General features: G+C 40.0%; 1 protein-coding gene across 1 annotated transcript in view; it reads left to right on the forward strand.

The window, feature by feature from the left end:
* NR3C2 (nuclear receptor subfamily 3 group C member 2) overlaps window positions 1–25,024 on the forward strand; it is a 346,713-nt gene that overhangs the window by 160,459 nt on the left and 161,230 nt on the right. Inside the window, exon 3 of the mRNA XM_042935342.1 lies at window positions 8,322–8,461. Coding sequence (XP_042791276.1) covers window positions 8,322–8,461 — 140 coding nt within the window. The remainder of the gene's footprint in view (window positions 1–8,321; window positions 8,462–25,024) is intronic.

A 25,024-nucleotide genomic window follows, 5' to 3' on the forward strand; every position in this document is an offset into this window, starting at 1 on the left:
CTAATGATCTAATGTGGCTGTTTCCAAGTTGCACATTACAGACATGAGAAATACTTAAATCCATATTCACACAAAACACTACTAACTGCAGTAAATAACACAACATAGCTATTGTAATACCACTATTTTATAGTATATTTGAAAAAAAATTTTTAGTGTTTATTTTTGAGAGAGAGAGAGAGAGAGAGAGAAACACAGTGTGAGTTGGGGAGGGCCAGAGAGGGAGAGAGGGAGGGAGATAGAGAATCAAAAGCAGGCTCCAGGCTCTGAGCTGTCCAGCACAGAGCCCAATGCCAGGCTTGAACTCACAAACCACGAGATCATGACCTGAGCCAAAGCTGAATGCTTAACCGACTGAGCCACCCAGGCACCCCTATAGTATATTTTTAAAAAACCTTTCTTTTGCTGCTTACCAATGTTATGCCTGCTTATAGAAATTAAAATCAATACAGAAAAATATAATATAGAAAAGTGGAATTACCTGTAGATCCACTACTGTGGCAGTCACTGTTAAGAATTATAGATCCAACAGTAATACTGGTTAATAATCACCAGAATTTAAATAACACTGAAGGTACGTCCGTGTTCTTAGTGTGCTTACATATATGGAGTAATATAAGGTAGGAGCTTTGTTATTACTACTTTAAGGATGAGGAAACTGGCCCAGAAAGGTTAAGGAAAACTGGTGTGGATCACTCCCTGTCTTTCCTATGAGTAGACTATCTTTTAATTTAATCGTTACTATATTATATACAAAAGTAGACTATAACGTACCAATACTGTCCTACTGTGAGATCCAAAACAGACCCTACCTTGCCAACCTGCTCTTTATCCCAATCTTATATATTTACAGCACTGCTGTCCAATTATGCTACAAATCCTGCCACTGCTATCTATGTAAAAACAAAAAGTCACTTCTCACAGTCTTTACTAATTAAAGCTTAATCTGTAGAAGCCATTGTCCTCTCCTAGCTGGATAATTACAGGAGTCTCCTTTGCTGTTCTCCCTGATCCCAACACCACCCCATCCTCTGGTCTATTCTCTATACAACAGTCACAATAAGATGTTTAAGTGTCAATCAGATCATGTTACCCTCTTGCTGAAAACATGTCAATATTCACGTTATGTTGATGGCACTTAGAATAGTATCCTGACTCTTTACTATAGCCTTACAGGCCTGTGTGGTCCATTTCCACCCTCTTTTTGGGCGTCACATCCTATCGCCCATCTTCCCTTCTTCCTTGTTGCCTGAATTTGAGCCACAATGCCCTCCTTTCTGTCTCTGGAAGGTGTCACGTTTATTCCTGTCTCAGGGACTTTGCACTTGTCTCTTTGTTTGGCATCTTCACATAGCTAGCTACTTTGTCATTTCAGTCTCCCCAAAGATGTCTTCTCAGGCTACCTTTCTAAAGAACCCTATGCTCCACCACCCCATCCAATCTCAGTCTGTTACTTTCTTTCTAGCACTTATCACTTTCTAAAATTATTTGCTTACTTCTGTGTTGTCTACCTCTCTTATTACAGTAGAAACTCCACAAGAATAGGAACTTTCTCTTACTCATCACAGTGGTGCCTATAGTAGGCCTTCAGTGAATCGCCTCATTAATGAATAATTTAAACGCACCAGCATGTTCAGATACAAGGATGCTTACTGAAGTATTGTTTGCATATTCCTCAAAATTCTCACCCTGCTCTAGATAGCTGACTGAATACTGGAATTGATTACACATGGAAAAAATGTTTTTAGTAGCTGCAGGTGATGGTAGAAGCATACAGCTGATTAAGTGGCAGTACAAAAGATAGGTTTGTCAATTCATACTGAATGAGTTTAAGAAATGAGACAGTATTTTCATACGAAGAGTTTCCTATCACTGAATAGTGGATCCGTCACCACTGTATTGTTATATAATTGTTATAAAGACAGTGAAGGGTAGTTTTACATGTGGTAATTCCTGGAACAATGTGGTCCATTACAGTTTCTCAGTGAGCTGGTTTCCTAGTCTTGTTTTGATCAGTAAAAATCATTTTTTCTCCTATGGCTTCTTCCTAAACATTGAACCATTTCAGGGAAAAAGATAGCTCAATTGTTTTTGATGATTGGCTAATTTATCCCCTTCCAAATGTCACCAGAATTAATGTGCACCTTGAACCTTTGGTTAATCTCTTCAGGCTCTTCACTGGGTCATTAGAATTACTATATTTGGCACAAAAAAAAAATAGCTGCATCTCACTTGTGTTTCCCTAAAAGAGACACTGTCTTTACAAATGGAAATACAATTTTCACAGATTTCTGCTTTTATAATATTTTAACATTTGTATGAAATCCTATGAACCAACTGCCTTTGTTGATTATAAACTTCTTTATGTAAACATTGTTTCTTTGATTACCAAGACCCAAAATGATCATTTTGGGTAGTTTTTTACGTCAATATTAAAATGTTCTTTAGGGGGTAAAGTAGCATTTTAATGTGTACATTTATAAAGAAACTTTAACCAAAATCAGCATAGAGACAATCATGAAGATGTAACAAAGTTTTAAATGCTGTATGAATAGCTGTTCTAGAAAGAATAAGTTTTTACATACATATGCTTTTATCCTTGATCTAGATCAGAAAGTGGTTATTTGTGGTGTGTAATACATTGTCTTTAATTTGAGCTTGAAATTCGATTTGTATAAAACTTGATCAGGACAGGCCGTCCCATTTATCTTTTGTATCCATCTTTAACTTAAAAGGATTTCTTAAAAATAATCTTAGAGATTTTCTATTTAACCTTTTCGTGATGAGAATTATCATCTAAAGAGAGGTGGTTTTGCTGTGGTTTCTCGCTCGGAAATGACTGAGCTAGAACTGGAGCTGAGGCCCCCGGCTCGAGCCTCTGTCCCCGCCTTTGCCCCTGCATATTTGGCCCTACAGTGTGGGCCTCACATTCTGTGTAGGTGCTTAGTAAATAGATTATACTGTAAAGTTGAATTTTGATCTACAGAATCACTGAGTAAACTTTGTATTTTCATAACACTCCGTGTCTAAGAAGTGAGTTCAAGGTCTGCCCCCCTGTCCTCTCCCTGTCTCTCTCCTTCCCCTCCTCCTTCCCTACCCACCCCCCCTTCTAAAATGTACTGATATATTGCTTAAAACTAGATATGTAACTTCCCAACACGTGCCGTAGTTCAGTTTTAAAGATAACCACACGATAAGGTGTCAGTAGAGACTGGCATTTCCCTGACCCATCCACGCTCTGTGGCTTGTCTTCTGTGTTAATAATGCATATGTTTGTGAGACAGCTGGCTGAGCTTTGGAGAGAAGTCTGTGTTCCTGGATGTTTTTTTTTCCCCCTGTGCAAAGCTAAATGAACCGCATGGGAATTGAACCTATAACCTTGGCCTCATTAATTTACCTTCTGTACAATCGCCTTTTGGAAATTTATGTTCTACTGTAATGAGATTAAGAGTGCGATTTCATTCATTCAATAAATAGTAGCAACCATCCACTAATGGCAGCAGGGTGCACAGAGATGCACAGGACAAGATTTTTGCCCTCCAGGGATTAGGATAAGTGCACAGGTCACTAATGTGAGGCCCAAAGTGGTGTCTGCTGAAAGGGGGAGGGGAGGGTAGCGCAGTGCTGGGGTGAATCGGGGGAGGGAAAGCGGTGCTTGCTGCTGGGAGAACACCAGGGCTCCTAAAGGATGGATGTGCTACGGGGAGTGTGAACAGGGGTGAGGAAGCAGGGTTGTGTCAGTGCCAGTGTCTGCACCGGCAGGGATGTCAGCATCATGCGGCCCGCACGAGCTGGGCATGTGAGAGGACCTGCAGGGGAAGGTTGAGAGGGAGGAAGACCGAGCTGTCCTACCGAGGTCGTCATTCATGGTGGTGTTGGTGGGATGATGGAAGTAATGCAGTCAAGCTCTTAAATAGGAAAAGTCATTTGTCAGCCAGTGTGGAAGGAATTGGGAGGAGAGGCTGGTGACAGGGAGGATGCCTGAGAAAGTGAGTGACAGGGACCTGAATCCCTGTTCACAGTAGCCGGTGAGGCCGAATGGCAGACCTGGTAACTGTTAGATTTGCCAGTTAGGAAGGAGTCCAGGGTTTGAACCTGGGAGGTTCACAGATGGCAGTACCCTTCCAGAAGTGCATGGAACACAGAGGCAGAGATGTTCTATAAAGGAAGTGAAAACAGGCCGTTGGACATGGGGGGAGTGGTTGGAGCAGGATGGGAAGATTTGGGAAGTCATTCACCAAGAGAGCTGTTTGAGCCGGGAGAGTGAATGAGATCATTAAGGGACAAAGTACAGAAATAAGGAAAAAGATGGCCAAGGGTCGAGCTCCGAAGAAAAGCTACATTGATGATCTAGAAAATGAGAAGGAGCCTGAAAAATAGAGGAGGCGTGTTAGGGAGAACAGGCTCAGTACAGTGTTACAGAAACCCAGGAGGCAGAGGGCTGCTGAGAGGCGTGTACAGGCAGATTTGCTCTAATGTCATTGAAAGATGGTAGTGAACAAGAGGGGAAAAGGGTTCGTGTTTGCTTTAGTTTTATAATGAAAAAGAAATGTTTTAATTTGAATTTCACAGTGCATCCTTTTTATGCTAGACTTTCTCTTCAACTTTTCTTAATTTGGTTCCACTACGTACATCTCACTCTCAAGATAGTTAAAAACAAATCTCATTCCTTCATATAAGGACTGTGGGAGGACTTCAGAATTGACGATGGGATGGGTTTTATGGTGTCTGTTGCAACAATGCCAGTTATTCAAAATCAGTCATTTATTCAAGAGCTGACTGGGGTCCTGGTCTGCCCCAGGTACTAATTAGTCCAGGAACTGGGCACACGATTGTAAATAGCAGAAGAAAATCCTGGCTTCTATTGAGTTTACTTCCTTGTGTGTATGGGGAAGACAATAAACAGAGTACAGAGGTAAAGAGGACAACATATTAGATGGTAATGTGTTGTTCCGAGAGGGAAAATAAAGCAGAAAGGGGATAGAGGGTCCTAAGGAAGGAGGCATTTTCAGCAGTGTAGTCAGAGAGGCCAGACTGAGAAGGTGACATTTGGATGAAGCCTTGAAGGAGGTGGGAGGGACTCTGTAGATATCTAGGTGAGAGGGGAGAGCAAGTGCAAAGGTTCTGAGGTGGGAGCACACCTGGTGGTTTTGGGGGCCACTGAGGAGGCCAGTGTTGCTGAGTGGTATAGGCAGGCAAGAGAGGTTAGAGAAGTCTGGGAGGCCAGATTTGGCCCTGCGGTAACATGGATAACTGACTTTTCTTTTGAGCGTGAGGGAAAGCCCCTGGATGGTTTTGAGCAAAGGAGTGAATAAAGATGATTCTGGCTGCAGAGGAAGGAAGGGGTGGCAAGGAAAAACAGGAAGATCACCTAGGAGGCTTTTGCAAATCCCTGGGAAGAGGTGTTGACAGCTGAAGCTAGTGGTACGAGTGGAGGTGTGTGAAGCGAGTAGAATCTGGATGTATTCTGAAGGCAGAGTAAATAGAATTTAGCAGATTGGATGTGTGGAGGGAGAGAGTAAAGAGTCAGAGATGAGAGAGTCCAAGTTGCTGTTTTAGTTTGCCAGGGCCATGGTAACAAAGTACCACAAACCGGGTGGCTTAAACAACAAAGATGTATTGTCTCACGGTCCTGAAGACCCGAAGTCCAAGGTTAACGTGCGAGCAGGATCGCTTCCTTCTGAAGGCTGTCAGGGAGAATCTGTTTCTTACCTGTCTCCAGCTTCTGGTGGTTTTCTGGCAATCTTTGATGTTAACTGGCTCGTGAAAGTGTCACTGCCTTTACCTTCACATGGCATTCTCTGTGTGTGTCTGTGTCCTGATTTCCGCTTTTTAAGAAGGATGTGGGTCATGTTGGAATAGGGGCCCACCCTACTCCAGAATGCTCTCATCTTAACTAAGGTATCTGCTATGACTCTATTCCCAAAAGAGATCACACTTGGAGGTTCTAGGGACTAGGACTTCAACATGGGAATTTTGGAGAAGACACAGCTCAGCCCGTAACAGTTGCCATTAACCGACATGACAAAGTCTGTCTGTAGGAGGAGCAGGTTTGGGGCAGGGAGAAGATCAGCAAAGTTGGACATGTTAAGTTTGAGGTGTACCTCAGACACTCAAGTGGGCATGTCAGGCAGGTGGATAAATGGGTCAGAAATTTCAGGAGGTGTCTGAGCTGGAGATAAATATTTGGAAGCCCTGGGCATATCCATGACGTTAAAGCTAAGAAACTAGACAAGATCACAGAGAGGATGGGTTTGACAAGAGGAGGAGGGTTATAAAAAGTGAAGTTAAGACATTATTAAGTTTGGAGACCAAGACCAAGGCTCCCATAAATGTGAAACACAAGTCCTACCTACGCTTGTAGTTGTGAAAAAGCAGCCACAGTTAACGACGATTGTAAGTTGCATTCTAATTGTTTACGAAGTCGCGATATTTCCCTGTGAGGCGTAAGAGAGGTAAGAGGGTCGGACAGAGCATGGATTGAGTTTCTCTGACATGCTGAAGAAGTTACTGGTGCTGAAATGGAATGTTTTGAATGCCATAAAGAAGTCAAAGGACACTAATAAAAATAATAAAGAGCACTTTTCTCGGAAGGAGAAACAACTTTGGAGAACATTGTTGCAGTCCTTGATTTAAGAAGTCATTTTCTAAAAAGTCAGTCATGCTGCAGTGCTCCAGCAGCTGAATACTTTGTTCCTTCTGTTTTTCGTGAGAACGTAGTGAAAACGTCTTAAAAAAAAAAAAAAAAAAAAATTACCAGGACAGAATTAATCACGTTTTAGCTAATTTAGAAAACAGAGAAAGCATCACTGTGACATAACCATTCTAGTCTTTTAATGTGTTTTCTTTGAGTCTTTTCCACATGTTCCTGCTTTTTCACATGGAGACTGATGTCGTCGTCACAGCAAGGCGATGGTGGTGACATACAACAGTTCTATTCAGAGTCTTCTGAACACGTCCAGCTGGCATTTCCCTGAGCCGTTGCACCTCTGCTTCCCCCACACCTTTTCTTTGTCCAGCTCTCATCCTGTTGTGCTTCCAGATTCAGTTCAGTGGTCACCTTTGGGGAAGCGCTTCCTTACTGGCAGAGTCCCACCCTTCCCAGTATGTGCCGCCATACTACCCTGCACCATAGCACTTACCGTAATTGTTCAGGTCCCCACTCACTGGAGGACAGAGACTGGGTTTGGGTATTTATTTCCTCAGTACCTTGCACAGGGCCTGTGGGTACATATTCAACAAATACATGTGGACTACAAATGAATAATGTCACCTTCTTTGCCTGTTCAGAATACGTCTGTCACTGAACTACGATGCCTTATTAGAATGTAAAACATTCTTGTTTAAATTAGCACAGTAATATAGAATGTATCACAGTATATATGAGAATATTCCCCTTTAAAAGTATTCATAGAGGGGCACCTGGGTGGCTCAGTCAGTTAAATGTCCGTCCGACTTCAACTCAGGTCATGATCTCACGGTTCGTGAGCTTGAGCCCACGTAGGGCTGACAGCTCAGAGCCTGGAGCCTGCTTTGGATTCTGTGTCTCCCTGTCTCTCTGTCCCTCCCCTGTTCGCACTCTCTCTTTCAAAAATAAATAAGCAATAAAAAATTTTTTTAAGTATTCATACAGATTTTTGTTTAAAGGGCTAAATTTTTCCCTAAAAACTGATGCCCTTCATTTTCTTACCGGAAAGATACCTGAGATATTCACCACATATGGCTTTTGTTTTTTGAGTATTGACTGTGTCCTTTTAGTGAGCAAAATGAAGTGATTTGAATATACCTATATAAGGTAACACGGAAAAATGCAGAAGCTTGGAGGGGTAGAATTGCTGGCAGTCAAGGCAAGAATTTTTACATTTTGATTAGTGGATTGTTTTGGATATGGGAGAGTTTTTTATCTGGCATAATTGAGATATATAATGTGAGTCTGGGTGAAGAGAGTAAAGAAGTATTGTAACAGCTCCTTGATGCCAAAAATACTTCCGTAATGACTCAGCTCAAGATTCTCCTCCTCCCTGCCCACCTAGAATGCAAATAATTTTTTTGGTCAACTTTCTCAAAAATATTGGGGCCGGGGGGAGTATTTATGTGATTATTGTTTCTTGGTATTGAGAAAAGGCTTTGCTGCATAGAATTCTGGATAGCATTACTCCACTGATAGGGTTTTACCTTCATTTTCTAGGTCACATCTGTGACCAGTAAATACTGAATTCATTTATGAAACTGCAAGTATTGACAAAGTTTGAGCTAAGCTGTACAGCATATCAAATTTGCTATTGTAGCGTATTTATTTAAATCTTGATTTCTTTCCCCAGCTCTACTTTACGAAGTGTTTCTACTGGATCTTCAAGACCTTCCAAAATATGTTTGGTGTGTGGGGATGAGGCTTCAGGATGTCATTATGGGGTAGTAACCTGTGGCAGCTGCAAAGTATTCTTCAAAAGAGCAGTGGAAGGTAAATGTTCATGTGGGTGTTCCTTTTACACGTTTTCTTTCCTGCTGCATAGTTTGCTTCCATAGTTAACTCTAAATCACTACAGGGAAATAGATACAAAATACTTCTGAGGCAGTCTGTCAGTGATAAATAGTAGTAATGTCTTATCTAAAAACCACCTGGAGATTTTCCACTGAATGCTGTTGAATGGGCAGAATTTGAAATTGGGAATTGAGATCTGTCAGAAAGAACTTTTTTGTTTTTATTGGTCTTTGTTTTTCAGTGAGACTCAGAAAAATAATTCTCCATAAACTTAATTTGCATGATGTGCAAGAGCATTTTTACTAGGCACACATAGAATGTGTCACGTCTTTTCTGTGTTTCTGTATAAATATATGTGTTTGTGGCAAATTGAAATTTTAATATCACGATCGTGTCTGTGATTTAAGTTGTGTTCCATACAGAATAATTGCATTGAACAGCTGCTTCAGATTCCAGGTCCCTGCTTCAGTCCTACCGTTGTTCTAACTGAAGGTTTCCAAACCAGTACACTAAATTAAACATTTGACTGAGATTCTCTAGGTATATTTAGGCTAGCTTTGCTTCTGTCCAAGTAATTGTACTTCCTGGGGAGAGGTAGTCTTTTAGATTGTGTTCTCCTTCCTCCGTCCTCACTTGTAAGCCATTAATTACCATCAGACTTAGATGGTTTTAGTAATATTGACTATATGATTGGCTGAAGTGTAGAAGTTTTGCTCTTAGTAGCAGCATTATTGCATCCTTGATGCTTATTTTACCGAGGAGCTCAACACTAAGACTCCTGTAGGTTTATTTCTCGGGCAGTTTTCTGGGGGATGAACTACTGCTTCAGAGACTTAAAGCACTTGAATGTTTCATCTTTGTTTTGCTGGTGACCACAGGAAGCTGGTGTCCTCAGTTCTGGATGGAAAAGCTGACCAACTCATTATTTCTGTGCTTCTAGGATTGGTTTCGTGTTATTTAATTAATATTACATGATTTTACATTATTTACACTATTAATTATTTAATAGTCCCGAAACTCAGCATTAAATTGGTAATAGGAGTTCTGTATTTCTTTCTCAGAATATGGGTTCTTGGTTACAGGTGACAGAAAATCAACACAAACAGGCTTAAGCAGCAGTGGAAATTCATTGGCTCACATAACCGTAAAGCCCTGGCGTAGGCTTGGCTTCAAACAAGCCATGGTTGTAAACCAGGTGGTTAGAACTCCATTGCATTCTCTCCAGTGCTTGACTTTGCTCTGGCTCTGTTCTCATCCAGGTTCTCTCATGGTGATGAGATAGCCACCAGGACCTCATTAAAAAGAAGTTCTCTGTTCCCAGAAGTTCTTAGAAAAGCTCCCAGTTAAATCTCCTCTAAGACTGCACTTGGCTCCCATGTTCCCCTCCAAACCAATTACAGTGACCTGGGAATGCAGTGATCTGACAGGCTAGTTCTGGCTAGAGTCAGCCAACTTAAACTACCTACACTAACAGTAGGGAAGAGCATTTCCTGTAGGAAACCATGGATTCTGTTACCAGGAGATTGATTTCTGGAAAATAAATTTGTGCAGTACTGAGATCAATTTATTTTTTAAGACTTTCCTCACCCACCACTCCCCTCTTTCTATCCTTAACTATATGATTGGCTCAGTAGAAGATAAGATAATAAGGTAAAATTACCTTTGGTACCTTCCTAATGCCACTTTGTACCTTCCAATATAAGGACTCCCCTCTTAGGCTCACTAATTAGTGAACAAAGTAAGGCAATATATAACAATAAAGCAGTGTAGAGAGGGCATTTGGAATGGTACCCTCTGTGGTACCCTGCCTGTGGCTCAGCCTTCGTATCAGAACCCAAGTTGTGGCTGTTTTCGGAACCTGAACTTCTCTGCTTCTGAAGCAGATGGCTTTCCCAAAGGTTTTGCTTAGTTTTGTTGTTTTAAGTAGTTTCTATGGAAGTAGCTGAGGAAACAGTTGTTTTTGTAACTGAGGTATAAATAAATATGGAAAAACCTTGATGTCTAGACATCCTTTTCTTCCATTGGAAATTTGATCGATAATAGATAATGAAACTTGATGAGCACCTTTTAAGACTTTTGTTAATATAGCTTAGTCCCGGGGCGCCTGGGTGGCTCAGTCGGTTAAGCGTCCGACTTCTGCTCAGGTCATGATCTCACGGTTCCTGAGTTCAAGCCCTGCATTGGGCTCTGTGCTGACAGCTCAGAGCCTGGAGCCTGCTTTGGATTCTGTCTCCCTCTCTCTCTCTCTGCTCTTCCCCTGCTGACACTCTGTCTGTCTGTCTGTCTGTCTCTCTCAAAAATAAAATAAACATTAAAAATTAAAAATACAACATAGTCCCTATTTTGGGGGGAATTTTGATTTGATTTGACTTTATTTTTTTAATATGAAATTTATTGTCAAATTGGTTTCCATACAACACCCAGTGCTCATCCCAACAGGTGCCCTCTTCAATACCCATCACCCACCCTCCCCCCCTCCCACCCACCCATCCAGGAAGTAGCGACAGCTAACAAATTGATGAAAAACGACTTAAGCAATATAATGGAACAAGAATTTAGAATAATAGTCATAAAATTAATTGCTGGGTTGAAAAAAGCATAGAGGACAGCAGAGAATCTATTGCTACAGAGATCAGGGGACTAAGAAATAGTCACAAGGAGCTAAAAAATGCTATAAATGAGGTACAAAATAAAATGGAGGCGGCCATAGCACAGATTGAAGAGGCAAAAGAGAGAATAGGTGAATTAGAAGATAAAATTATGGAAAAAGAGGAAGCTGAGAAAAAGATAAAAATTCAGGAGTATGAGGGGAGAATTAGAGAACTAAGTGGGAATTTTGATTTTAGAGCTCACCTGAGTGAAACCAGACCATGAATTTTGAAAATAAACTTGATCAGAGTGAGGACTTACTTGTTTTTATTTTGTATTTGTATTTCTTTACTGTTTTATCATGTGTGTATGAGAGAGAATATGTGAGAAATTGGACTCTGTATCAGAACTTTTTTGACTTAATAAAAATAAATTATTTTTATAATGCTTTATAGTTGGAAGCACTAGTTTCATAAAATTATGGTATATGGATATATTATTCTTCCCCTTTTATAGATGAAGACAATTGGGATCAGACCCAGTTTATCAATCTATTCAGAATCATTAGACCAAACTTGGACCTGGATTAAAGTCTCAGGACTCCACACCTAGACCCAACCCAACATCTCACAACTCTGAATCTCTCAGTCTACTTCTTTCATTTTCTATAATTTTCAAGCTCATGGAAATTCTACCCTATATGTCATTCGTTCATGCCTACTTGGTGATAATGGTGTGATGTAAGCATTGAGAAGACATAATTTGGTCTATATTATAGTGTATATAAAAATATATAATACATATATAGCACATAAATATATATAATACATGTGTATATATATATATATATATGTGTGTGTGTGTGTGTGTGTGTATGCGTGTGTATGTGTGGATAGATAGATAGATAGATAGATAGATATCGGGCTTTCCCTGATAACCTTAAGCTCTTCCTTAGATTATAAAAGCAGAGAATTCAAGAAGCAGTAGATAGAGAGAGCTGGGATAAGGGAAGTCAGGTAAGCTGAAAAGAGCTAACCACACCAAGCTCAGAACTGGAAGCATCCACTAGAGTGGAGGCAGGAAGAAAGATGGAACAGTCTGAGCTCTGAGTTTACTGGTTTAGGGCTTTATGCCCTAGAGCACTCCACTCTAAAGCTTGGTATAATAGTGTAGTAGTAACGGTGTAAGGAGACTGCAAATCATTTGTTAAAAGTATAAATTATGGGGACACCCGGGTGGCTCAGTTGGTTAAGCACCTGACTCTTGATCTCAGCTCAGTCATCTCATGGTTCATGAGACTGAGCTCCACATCAGGCTCTGCGCTGACAGTGCAGAGCCTGCTTGTGATTCTCTTTCCCTCCCTCCCTCGCTCCCTCCCTCCCTCCCTCCCTCCCTCCCATCCACACACTTTCTCAAAATAGGTAAATAAACTTAAAAAAAACATTAAAAAATGTGTAAATTATGTTCTTTGTGTTCTGTTTAATGGGACATATATATGTGCTTATTTTTTTTCATCTTAAACATTTAATATAAAAAAACTTAGAAGTCTCATCCAAAACAGCTTATTTTCCAATAATGTCAGTTAAGAGCCATATTATTGTACGTTACAAATGGAAGTTTATAATTTTGTTTTTAAATTTGAATTGCTTATTTGCCTTGAATGTTTGTCAAGACCTTTCTATATTAAAAAGAAAAAGAATAGGGGCGCCTGGGTGGCTCAGTCGGTTAAGCAGCTGACTTCAGCTCAGGTCATGATCTCGCGGTCCGTGAGTTCAAGCCCCGCGTCGGGCTCTGTGCTGACAGCTCAGAGCCTGGAGCCTGTTTTGGATTCTGTGTCTCCCTCTCTCTGACCCCCCCCCCCCCCCCCCCCCCCCGTTCATGCTCTGTCTCTCTCTGTCTCAAAAATAAATAAACGTTAAAAAAAAAAATTTTTTTTTTAAATAAATAAATAAATAAAAAGAAAAAGAATAAACATTTATATATTTATATTTTTTAAGTAGGGTTCTCCCTTGGTGGAAACTGGACTGGTTTTAGGGTCAGAGGATTTAGTTTTAATTTCTGGCTCTGTCACTCACTAGGTATGAGAGTAAGACATTATTTAATTTTTTTAATTAAAAAAAATTTTATAACGTGTCATTATTTAATTTGCCTATATAATTTCTTTATATCTAAATAGGGAAAGTAGTATTGCCCTACCTAATGCTAAGAAAAATAAAATGGAAACAAAATGTTTTTGCAGATTTTATAAATCATCAAGTGGCATCAAAATATTAGATTTATTCTGTAGAATCAAATGCTACAGTTTTCTGGTTAATGTCTTTAGAGAGAGATCGTGTAAGTGGTACAATAATGTGGCACTTTTAGGTTTTTGTTTTTTCTTCATTAGGTTTTTATTTTTCCTGTAATACATTATTTTCTTCATAGAGCTCCCTTGGAGGTTGTAAGATTGTTCTAGCCTAGGAGTTTTCAAAGTTCTCAGAGGGCATGTGGGAGAAGTGGGCAGAGGGTCTGCCAGAATTTTCTGGAGAGGCTGTCCCACATGTTCCAACTCAGCCTAGACTGTTGATATTTACCCCATAATTGACCCTCTGTCACCCATGCAGGCAGTCTTGCCTTTGGAAGTTGCATAGTGAGAGAAAATATTAAGAGCCACCAACCTACTGGACCTTCAGCTCCTCTGTGAGATGTCTTTAGGGTGAGACAGTCTTATCTCCAGAACGGAGCAAGACTATAGATACAGAGTAGCCACCAAATAAATGTTTGAATGTACACATGAATGTTTACACGTGGCATGAGAGCAGTTAAGGTTAAGTGACTTCCCTGCAAATCAGGAAATTAGCAATGAAACCAGCGCAAGAGTTGGTGCAGGCTTTTGACCTTCTAATCTGCAACTTGTAATTCTAGTCTGAGTTTTTACTCTCTCTTTCCAACTGTAAATTGCCATTACTTTCATCTCATGTGTATTTTATTTTGTGATCCCTCAGTGAACAGAGGCGACTACATTCACTACACTATTTTATAACCTAATTTCCTTTTTGGATACCCAGTGTACAAGCAGTATCTGGAAGACACAGCTACTACAAATCACTGAAGAGGTACAAGGCTATGAAAGGACAGAGTTCATTATTATGTAAAGTCAACTGGATTTATATTTTTGCAAGCAGACCTGTTAGGCTAAAGAGTGCATATCTTGGTAAGGTCAGCCAAATCATGTGATGTCAGTTTCCATACTTAGACATTTCCTTTTAAGTAAGAGACTTACAAATCTATTTCCTGAAACAAAATAACTTTAAGAGGTACAATTGCAGATTAATCAAAAGATTCCTCAAATAGGCAGAATTTTAAGGTAACCAAGCCTCTGAACATGTATTTCAGTCTTAACATATGTAGTTCACAGCATGTAGATTTGAAAATCTTTAAATTTATAGTTTATTCTTTGAAAAAAATTTTTTCAAATGTTAATTTTTGAGAGAGCATGATTGGGGGAAGGGCAGAGAGAGAGAGAGAGACAGACAGACAGACGAGTCCGAAGCAAGCTCCAGGATCTGTCAGCATAGAGCGCGATGTGGGTCTCGAACTCACAGACTGCGAGATCGTGACCTCAGCCAAAGTTGGACGCTCAACCAACTGAGCCACCCAGGTACCCCTATACTTTACTCTTTGAGGTAACTGTTGTTAAGGAAATGTGATGGTTGGTTAATAGTTAATTTCCTTTGCTTTATAAAATTAACGATTAAACTGAACAGGTCCAGAGGAACTTGTCTCACTGTGTCATATACCCACATTAGCCCTATCACTGCAATGTGAGCAAGTGGGAGGTGCAGGGGGGTGGGGATGGGCACAATACACTTGCACGCCAAAATAGAGAACTTGAATTTAGTGGACACACACTATTCAGGGTGGCATTATATAATAATTGAAATATAGGTATTCCCTTATAACTTGAAATACAAAATTAAGGAAATGATAATGCAAGGAAATAACATGTATTTATTAGATGTCTTCAGTTCATGCTACGATACAGCCCTCAGTGTCTCCATGAGCCGTGTACAGGGAGCTAAAGAACATCAAAGTCCATTGTCACTTACAGAACTGCTGAGTCAGAGATAGGAAACCAAGGACTGTTCTGGCTTACAGTTTTCTCATAAAACTCTTTAAAGATGATTTCTTTCCTTTACCAGATGTTAGGAAATGGATAACCTGGTTCTTTCTACTCACTTATTTTAAGAGCTTAAATAAATATCTATTCAGTAGATTATATCTACGGTTTTTATGAACTCTCCCTTCCTCCTTGTATAATCATAAGGCTTTAGTGTTAATTGCACGTTTGCCCAGATTTTTTGTAGCCCTTGAGTTAGTTGCTATGGGAACATGCAAAGCCATGACATTTAGGCTAACCTGGAAGGTCAAGGAAGGCTTCTTAAAGAATTGACCCCCAAACTGAATCTTGAAAGATTAAAATTGGCCGTGGTGAGGAGGAATAAGGATAGTCTGTCTGCACAGGGCACCAGAAGCAATTTTGTGTTAACCACTTTGAAAATTGAGATGTGAGTAGAAGGTGAAGCTAAGTGTGCAGATTGGGTCCAGGTCTTGGACTGTTAGGCAGGGCCTGAACTTATCCTTGGGCAAAACAGAACCTCTGGATGTTTTCAGCAGAATGGCAGGCTCAGTTTTGCATTTAATATCTGGATTTAGGGTGGTATGCTTATTTAAAGAGTTCTGGTGGCTGTTTTAAATCACTTTGGTAAGAGATGTCCAGGGAAAGAACTAGACCATCAGTGTTAGGCATTGAGAGGGGAGGGGTAGTTAACGAGACTATCTGGGAAGGAACATTAGCAGTTCTATATTGGAGGTAAAGAAGCAAAGATCTAAGATGATCCCCTAGGCTCAGCTGCTGATATTAGTAACACTGGAGAGGGAGTTTATTTATGATATCTACTAAATGCCAGACACCATTCGAGGCATACCTAGACATCTTGAATGAAGGGACATCTGAAATGAACAAAGATCCCTGCCCTGGTGGAGCATACATTCCAGTGAGAGGTGGTGGGGAGATTAGACACAATAAATTAGTTATTTATGTAGCACATGAAAAAAAAACGGTGGGGGGGAAGGGGCATTGCCAGGATAAAGGAGATTGGAATGAGGTTCGATTTAGGACATTGAGTTTGAAATGTCTATAGGACATTCAGGTGTGCCTAACAGAAAGTTGGAGATGAGATGCAGAAGGTTGGGGAACAAGGTAGGATTGAAAATAAAGATTTTGGAGTCATCATCCATGAAAATAGATGCATTTGCCCAAGAAATGGGTGTTTAGACAAAGAATGTGCCATGGTTAGAACCTTACAGAATATGAATGTAGGACATCGTGTGTGCATGTGTGTGTGTGTGCGTGTGTGTGTGTGTGTGTGTGTGTGTGTGTGTGTGTGTGTGTGTGTGTTATACATGTATGAGTAATTTTTTCTCTCTCTAAGTTGCACACAGAAAGCCCCAGTTAACTTGGTCTCTGTTTATTCCAAGTTTAGCTAGACATCAGACAGTTTTGCATATGTGGAATTTTCAATCCCAGTTTTTGTTTTTTATTCATCATTAAGCCTTGATTATTATTGAATCTCAGTCCAGAGCTCACAGCTAAACATGATGTAAAGGGGATTTGATTTGTTAACCAGTGCAGAGATGATGCCAAACATGTAGCAGGTGCTCAAGCAACATTTGCTGGTTGACTACTTGATAACTATTTATTTGTTTGTTTATTTATTTATTTATGTTTTTATTTATTTTTGAGACAGAGACAGAGCATGAGGAGGGGAGGGGCAGAGAGGGAGACAGAATCCGAAGCAGGCTCCAGGCTCTGAGCTGTCAGCACAGAGCCTGACATGGGATTCGAACTCACAGACCATGCAATAATAACTTGAGCTGAAGTCAGACACTCAACCAACTGAGCCACCCAGGCACCCTTATCCCATTTATTCTTCATGACAGTCTTCTTAAATCTGAAAGCTTGGTGAGTTTTGAAAGGTAGTATCTTTAAATCTGAACTCTAAGCAGTTGTGACAAAGAAAACACTGAATGTATTTTAACTAGCCTTTTTGGTATGGTCCTTGAATTTTTAAAACTAATAGCAGTCATAGTAAATATTTGAGTACTTATTTTGTGCTCATTATGCTAATAATTTTATTGTATATTCTCGTTTTAATCCTCATAATAACCCTATGAAATAGGTATGATAATTATCTGCCCTCATGTTAGATATCTGCCATCTGAGACATGTGAGAAGTGAGCGAGTAGTCCAAGATCGCTCAGACTGAAGGAAGTGGGATTGGAACTCAGGAAGTCCAGGCATTTTGACTCTGTGTACTTAACACATAAACTATACTGCCTCTCACAAGAGTTACAAAGATCCCAACTATTTTTACCCACCAAAAAGTAGGGCAACATCTCTGGCTTCAGAACACTTATGAAGAGCACATTATAATTTAACAGTTATCTCGCTATACTCTAAATAATTAACTCCTAGCCATTTCAAGTTGAAACTCTAATTTGAATTTCTGTTGCCCTGATGGGAAAGAAATTGGGTAGTCTCTATTTTTTTCTTAAGGAATGATCTCCATACTTAAAAAAAAAAGTCACCATTACCATCCTGAAGTACCTCTTTAACATCTTGATATTAATCTAAAGCTTTATTTAAAAATTTTATCTTCCTGTGTTTCATTTCCTGTGTGTGATAAAAATTAGATGTAGCCTATCAGGTTCAGAGAATCATTGTGAGAATGGCCTTCCTCATACAAGGCTGAAAGCTACTAATTCCTCAGGTCTTGTTGTCTTCTTTATGCCTAGTGGCTCAGAACCATACCCAAGCGCCATAGGACACAGAGCTGCTGTCACAGAACTTGCACTCACGGTGTAATCAGGATCATACAACTTACATGATGTGATACTTTGACACCAAAAATATGAAAATTGCTAAATTGAGTGCAGTCAAATGCCAAAATAGCATCCTGGAAGGATGGGGTGGGGGGGGAGTATGAGGAGGCGTTTAGGCATTAAGGAGAAGTGGGCGGAGGAGGAACAGGAAGGTGGAGCCTGAACTTGAGCCTGCTTGCTTGCGCAGGCCCAGATCAGGGGACAGCCTGGCCAGAGCAGGCAACTGAACAAAGACACAAGGGCCGCATTACGTAAGGCCCTCAAATTGGAATGAGAAATCGCAGCCCTTCTCCTAAATACATCAAGTCTTTTAATAAGTTCTTCACAGTGGAAAAAATCAGTGCAGTGGCCCAGGCAGTTTTGTCCCTTGGTGTGGTACAGTGGCTTATGGCAGGTGCCCTCTAGAGGATGGATGACAACTGAGATGGGATTGTGGATGACAGAGTAGAAAGCACTTAATTTGGGACAGCATTTGTGCCCTTGAGCAAAAGGCCTGATTTGAGTGGTGACAGGGAAGAATTGGCAGGAGCCGATGGTGGATTAGTTTGGGGAAGGAGGTCAGAGACTGGAGAAGGAAACACTTTAAGAACAGAGACGATGAACATTGGGGTGCCTGTGCCTCTTCGAATCAGCAATTTTGTATCGTTTGGATAAATTGCTAGTAGTGCAATTGCTGGGTTATAGGGTAGTTCTATTTTTTAATTTTTCGAGGAACCTCCATGCTGTTTTCCAGAGTGGCTGCACCAATTGGCATTCCCACCAACAATGCAAGAGGGTTCCCCTTTCTCCGCATCCTCACCAACACCTGATGTTTCCTGTGCTGTTAATTTTAGCCATTCTGACTGGGGTGAGGTGGTGTCTCATTGTGGTTTTGATTTGTATTTCCATGCTGATGAGTGATAGTGATAAAAAAGAATGAAATCTTGCCATTTGCAACAACGTGGATGGAGCTAGAGTGTATTATGCTAAGCAAAATAGTTTGGCAGAGAGATACAAATATCATATGATTTCACTCATGTGGAATTTGAGAAACTCAACAGATGAACATAGGGGAAGGGAAGGAAAAATAAGATAAAAGCAGAGAGGGAGACAAACTGTAAGAGACTTAAATACAGAGAAGAAAATGAGAGTTGCTGGAGAGGAGGTGTGGGGAGATGGATGGGTTGTCCCATCCATAAATGGGTTATGGATCTTATGGATAAATGGGTTATGGACATTAAAGAAGGCACTTGTTGGGATGAGCACTGGGTGTCATATGTAAGAGATGAATCACTGGGTTTTACTCCTGAAGCGAAGACTACACTGTATGTTAACTAACTTGAATTGAAAAAAAAAAAAAAAAAAAATAGACATGACGGATAAGTGGAGTTGAGAACTGGTGAATCTGTGGCAGTCAGTTCTCCAAAAGGGATGAAGCAGTCCAGGTAAATAGGAATGGAAAAGCAGAGACAAAATTCTGAAAAAGTTCCCTTTCTACCTGGAAATATTTTCTTGAAATGTTTAAAACAAACGGCATAGTTAAGTATGAAGCATGTTGGCAGACGGCCTTAGTTTTAGGTAGTCGATGTCAGTGGCTGCTCTGGATATTTGGTGCAGTGTGTGTGGGAAGCTACACAATGAAGTTGAAAGGCTGGCGAAGGTGTTGGGCCCACAGCACCTATGGAGCAGGCTCACTGGCTGTAGTGATCACTGGGGGGACTTGTGCTGTTGTTACTTCTCATAGTAGAGGTACTAAATGATGATTTCAACATCTTAGGGCCCAATAGGGAGCCACAAATACATGAAGCTATTTATGGTTGAGAAGGCAGAAAAATTCTGTAGCAAATAAAAAGATGCCAGTGTTTCAAGTCCCTAAAACTTTTCCTGTAAGTTTTTGCTCTTTAAAGACAGATCTGGGGCACCTGGGTGGCTCAGTCGGTAAGGCGTCCGACTTCAGCTCAGGTCATGATCTCACGGTTCGTGAGTTTGAGCCCCGCATCAGGCTCTGGGCTGATGGCTCAGAGCCTGGAGCCTGCTTCTGATTCTGTGTCTCCCTCTCTCTCTGCCCCTCCCCCGTTCATGCTGTGTCTCTCTCTGTCTCAAAAATAAATAAAAACGTTAAAAAATTTTTTTTAAATAAAAAATAAAGACAGACCTATCTAGTGTAGTGATTTTTTCCCTTTTCACCTTATTCCTTGGTATCTGTTCACTGCCCATGCTGACTTCGTAGGTGGGAAACAGAGAGAGGCCGATAATGATTTTTCTAGAGACAAGCGGATAGGTGTAGCACATACATACTTCCAGAGCTCTGCCCCACCTCCCTTGATCACCCAGTGATTGCTCTTCCTCAGGCTAAGGAGCAAGGGAAACCCCGAATGTCAACAAGAGGACTTCAGAACCACCTGGAATTGTCACAAAGCCCTCTGTGCACATGCACACATTCTCTCACACTCAACGCACCTCCTTCCAACATCATAGATCAAATCCACAACCGGAGAAGAGCAGATTGACGCTCCGGAATGGAGCTCACAGCTCTTCATGAGCAATGTAGATTGTTTCCATTTTGCCCTTGGGTTGGCCCCATTTGAAGCTCTGTAATAAATGCTAGCTCTTGGAATTTGTTGACTATAAGGTTCCATTTACAAAGGCATCACCTTCCTGTATGTGCTGTGTTGCTAATTAACAGTGAACTTTTATACCTCACAGAGCAAAGAACAATCCCTAAGGGAAGAGTGAGAAATGTATTTTCTTTTTACAGGTAGAAGACTAAAGCCTCCATTAAATCACTGGCATTTGACAACCTAATACATGATTACAAACATGTTTTGTTTACTTTTCTAAAGGTAAAACATGAAATAAAGCAAATGGAATAAAACAACAGATTAAAGGATATAAATCTAGAAGGGAATCGTAACTGTCAGCAAGAACTGAAGAGTCACTTCCAGCAAATTAGCTGAGGAGTAGACAGGGTGAGGTTTTTAGGAAGTTTAATGTAAATTTTAAATTACATGTATCATTGTAGTATAGGTCAGGTGCATTAACTTGTATTCTTTTATTTCAGTAGATCAAAACTATATAATTTGAAAACTAAAAGGGAGATATCTCCTCCTCCTCCCTTCTAATCCCTTCTTAAATTTGATTTTCTTCTCCAATTCAGGAGGAAGAACCTCGGCTTGAGTTCCCAGATTTATAACACCCTCTTCCAAGGCATCCTGATCACTTACTGATTTTTTAATTGTTGTCATCCCACAATTTTTACACTTACTGTGTGAGTCCTCTGGTAAGAGGTCGTATAATAAAACCTTACCAAGATAGGTTTTAAAGTCCATTTTTTAATGGAGAATGATAGAGCAGAAAGAGAATTAGCCTGGGGTCAGACAAGGTGGACTTGAGTCCAGAATGGTGCTACTCACTCTGACACTTTGAGCAGATAATTGAACATCTGTTTCCTCTTCTATAAACAAGAGAAATTAAATCTTGAAGTCATCAGCCCTACCCATCCCTCAGAGTTAGGAAGATGAAACCGAGTACATGTATGTTTAAACTGCTTTAGAAACAATAAAGGCTTGCTTTACAAACATTACATTTAAAAAAGAATTTTCTCCTACTTAGGAAGCAATTTAATCAATATACTTTGGTTCACAATAAAATGCGGAATATTTAAACTGTAGCTACTTTATGGATGTTAAATATTTGCTTTGAAGGAAAAACCAGTAAAAACTAAAGTGTCTATTACTTTAGGCAAGACTAGGAGTTTTGACCTCTTTGTCACTAGTTGAGGCAGATCTATATTGTTACGAGTATTGTATGCCAAAGGGCGGTGGTGGGGAAACCTTTGTGTTTAAGGTCAGGATTTAAATGTAATCCACCTGAATACAGAATCAGAGAACAAAGGATATTTCAACATCTTAACCATTTGCAAGATCCCAGCCACTTTTTACTTTTTTTTTTTTTTTTTTTTTGATTAACCATACCAAGATTTCTAAAACATACTGCCTTCTCTTACTCTCCCACTCTTGACAAATGACTTAATTGGAAAACCAGTGGACAATTAGTCTAGGTTGATTATTTTTCATCTGGCCTACACCATAGCATTTTCCCAGTTGAACCAGGCTCAGCAATTTGATATTGCTAGCATTACATAAGTACTAATTGTTTTGTTTTTCACTATCTCATATGAACTAGAGTTGAATTCAGAAAAAAAAAAAAAAAAAAAAAAGAATGGAGTACTGGTAGCCATTCATTAGAAATATTTTTAAAAATTTACCGTTTTTAAAGATGAATAGATGGAGAAATAGTTATAGAAAATGCCATTATTAAAGGATACTAGATAAAAAAAAATTCCTTCAAACAACTTTCCCTCTCAATTTTTAAAATTAAATGTGCTTCTGACACATCTGATTAGGATTTAGATTTATTTGAAGAGCTTTAGTTGCTCTAATTGGTGATAGTTAAAATTCAAAATATTTATGTTATGTCTCCCAAATACTGAAATAGCTGACCTTTGCTTAATTGATTTAACCAGCATCTCACAGGACAGAGTTGTAATAGTGACTGAGGTCAGAAATCACTGAAATGTAGAAAGGTCCAAAGCTTGGAGAGCAGGTGAGGAGAGGGCAGGGCCAGAAGCAGGGACCCAACAGGGCCAGAGCCAATGAGGGATAATGCAGTCGTTGAAAATGGAAAGGAAAATGCCCCACCTGTGGCATAGTGTAGAGTCGGACCTCGACCCACGCATCTTCATTCAATGCAGCAAACACTGTCGAGTGCTTACTATGCACTAGGCCCTGGGGGTGTGCTGCAGTCCAGTCCTATTAATGAAAAGACATGAGGATCCCAGATACCACCTTTTATATCATTCTAAGCAGTGTTTTGTTCTGTTTTGGTTTTTTCCCCTCTAGATTTTGAAAATTACCTATAAAGCAAACTAGGGGCACCTGGGTGGCCCAGTGGGTTGAGCATCTGACTCTTGATGTCACCTTGGGTCGCGATCCCAGGGTCCTGGGGTTGAGTTCCTTGTGTCAGTCTCCGTACTGAGCATGGAGCCTGCTTGGGATTATCTCTTTCTCCCTCTGTCCCTTCCCCCTCCCCCACACTCGTGTGTGCTTGCTCTCTCTTTCAAAAAAATACAAAATAATGATGAGCCTTAGGAATTAACTTTGTCTTTTCCAGTGAAGCTGTACAAACTGTATAAAATTCAAATGGAACTAGTAAAGATTTCCTTTTTTTTTACAAAGATTCTCACTGTTGAACTCCGTTTACTAAGCAGAAAATTGGAGTTTTCAAATACTGGTAGCTATTTAAGAGAGTAAGTTGTAATTTATAGTCATGATCCACAGGGAGAGGATGAGAACAAAATAGAAATTATTTTAGTATCAAAAATTAGCCTCTATTGAGCCATTAACACATCTTTTGTAAAAACAAGTGAGACATTTAAAGCAATTTTAAATTATTTTAAAAAATCAAGCAAATTATCTTTACTATAGTGAGGGGGGCATGTCAGAAGTGTAACATAAAATATGGATTTTCTTTTTTTATTAGGTTTATTTTTTTTGAGAGAGAGCGTGCATGCGCACGCACGTGGGAGGGGGCAGGCAGAGAAAGAGAGGAGAGAGAATCCCAATCAGGCTCCACACTGCTAGCACAGGACCTGATGCGGAGCTTGAAGTCACAAACCGCCAGATCATGACCTGAGCAGAAATCAACAAGTTGACCAACTGAGCCACGCAGGCACCCCTGGGTGTTTTCATTTATGTAGAAAAATGGAGTAGACTTTCCTATTTTGTATTTACCATAACTTACCATTACACAAGTAGTAATTGTGCTTTTTTTTTTACCATCCAATATGACTTGATATTATAATTTTAAAAACAATAGTAATTTTGTAAGAGTATTAATAGGCATTGATAAAAATCCCTGTTTTTAAGAGAAAATAGAGAAATACCATTATTAAATGGTTTTAAATACAAATTACTGCAACTTTTCCTTAAAATTTTTTAAATGTGTTCAGCATGTCTGATTATGACTTTTTGAAGAACCTCAATCATTGACTAGACTACAAGAGGAATATTGTTTCAGATAGTCGTGACTGTGGTGCTTCCAATAAAGATTAAAAAAAAAACCTGTGTTAAATTTTTTTTTTTCAGTTACTGAGATATGTTTAAGATTTAAGTTGAAACATTTTTCAATGTATAAATAGTTTTTCCTTTAGTAATTGCATTGTGACCTCATTCTGTTATGCATTATAGATGACTTGTTTTTAGGAAAAACAACTTCTAAGGGAAATGTCATTGGGACACCTGGGTGGCTCAGTCAGTTGAGCATCCAACTCTTGTTTTCAGCTCAGGTCCTGATCCTAGAGTCATGGGATTGAGTCCCAGGTAGGACTCCGTGCTGAGCATGGAACCTGCTTGGGATTCTCTCTCTCCCTCTCCCACTCCTTCTCCCTCTCCTTCTCCTTCTGTCTCTCTTCACCACTTGCACACACTCTCTCCCTCTCTCAAATAAAAAAAATAATAATAAAATGTCATTATGTAGAGAGGTGTGTACTGTGATGCATTCATGCTGCCTACTGAAGAGCAGTCTTTTTTAAAATAGAAATTGCTGCCTATAGAATCACAGAAAGAGCCTCTGCTTTCTTTCATGTTTTCTAACAAGGGGACAACCAAACATTTTTTTATATTCAGGTTTCTAGAACACATTGCATGTACCCACTCATTCATATTAAAGATCTATTTAAGAATCATTTGGGGGCTCAGTTAGGTCATGATCTTATGGTTCATGGATTCAAGCCCCGCATCAGGCTCTGTGCTGACAGCTCAGAGCCTGGAACCTGCTTTGTATTCTGTGTCTCCCTCTCTCTCTGCCCCTCCCCCCACTCATGCTCTGTCTCTCTCGCTCTCAAAAATAAGTAAACATTAAAACAAAACAAAAAAATGGGGCGCCTGGGTGGCTCGGTTGAGCGTCCGACTTTGGCTCGAGTCATGATCTCATGGTTTGTGAGTTTGAGCCCCGTGTCCAGCTCTGTGCTGATGGCTTAAAGCCTGAGCC

Source organism: Panthera leo, chromosome B1 (genome assembly GCF_018350215.1).
Source record: "Panthera leo isolate Ple1 chromosome B1, P.leo_Ple1_pat1.1, whole genome shotgun sequence".
Classification (NCBI taxonomy): domain Eukaryota; kingdom Metazoa; phylum Chordata; class Mammalia; order Carnivora; family Felidae; genus Panthera; species Panthera leo.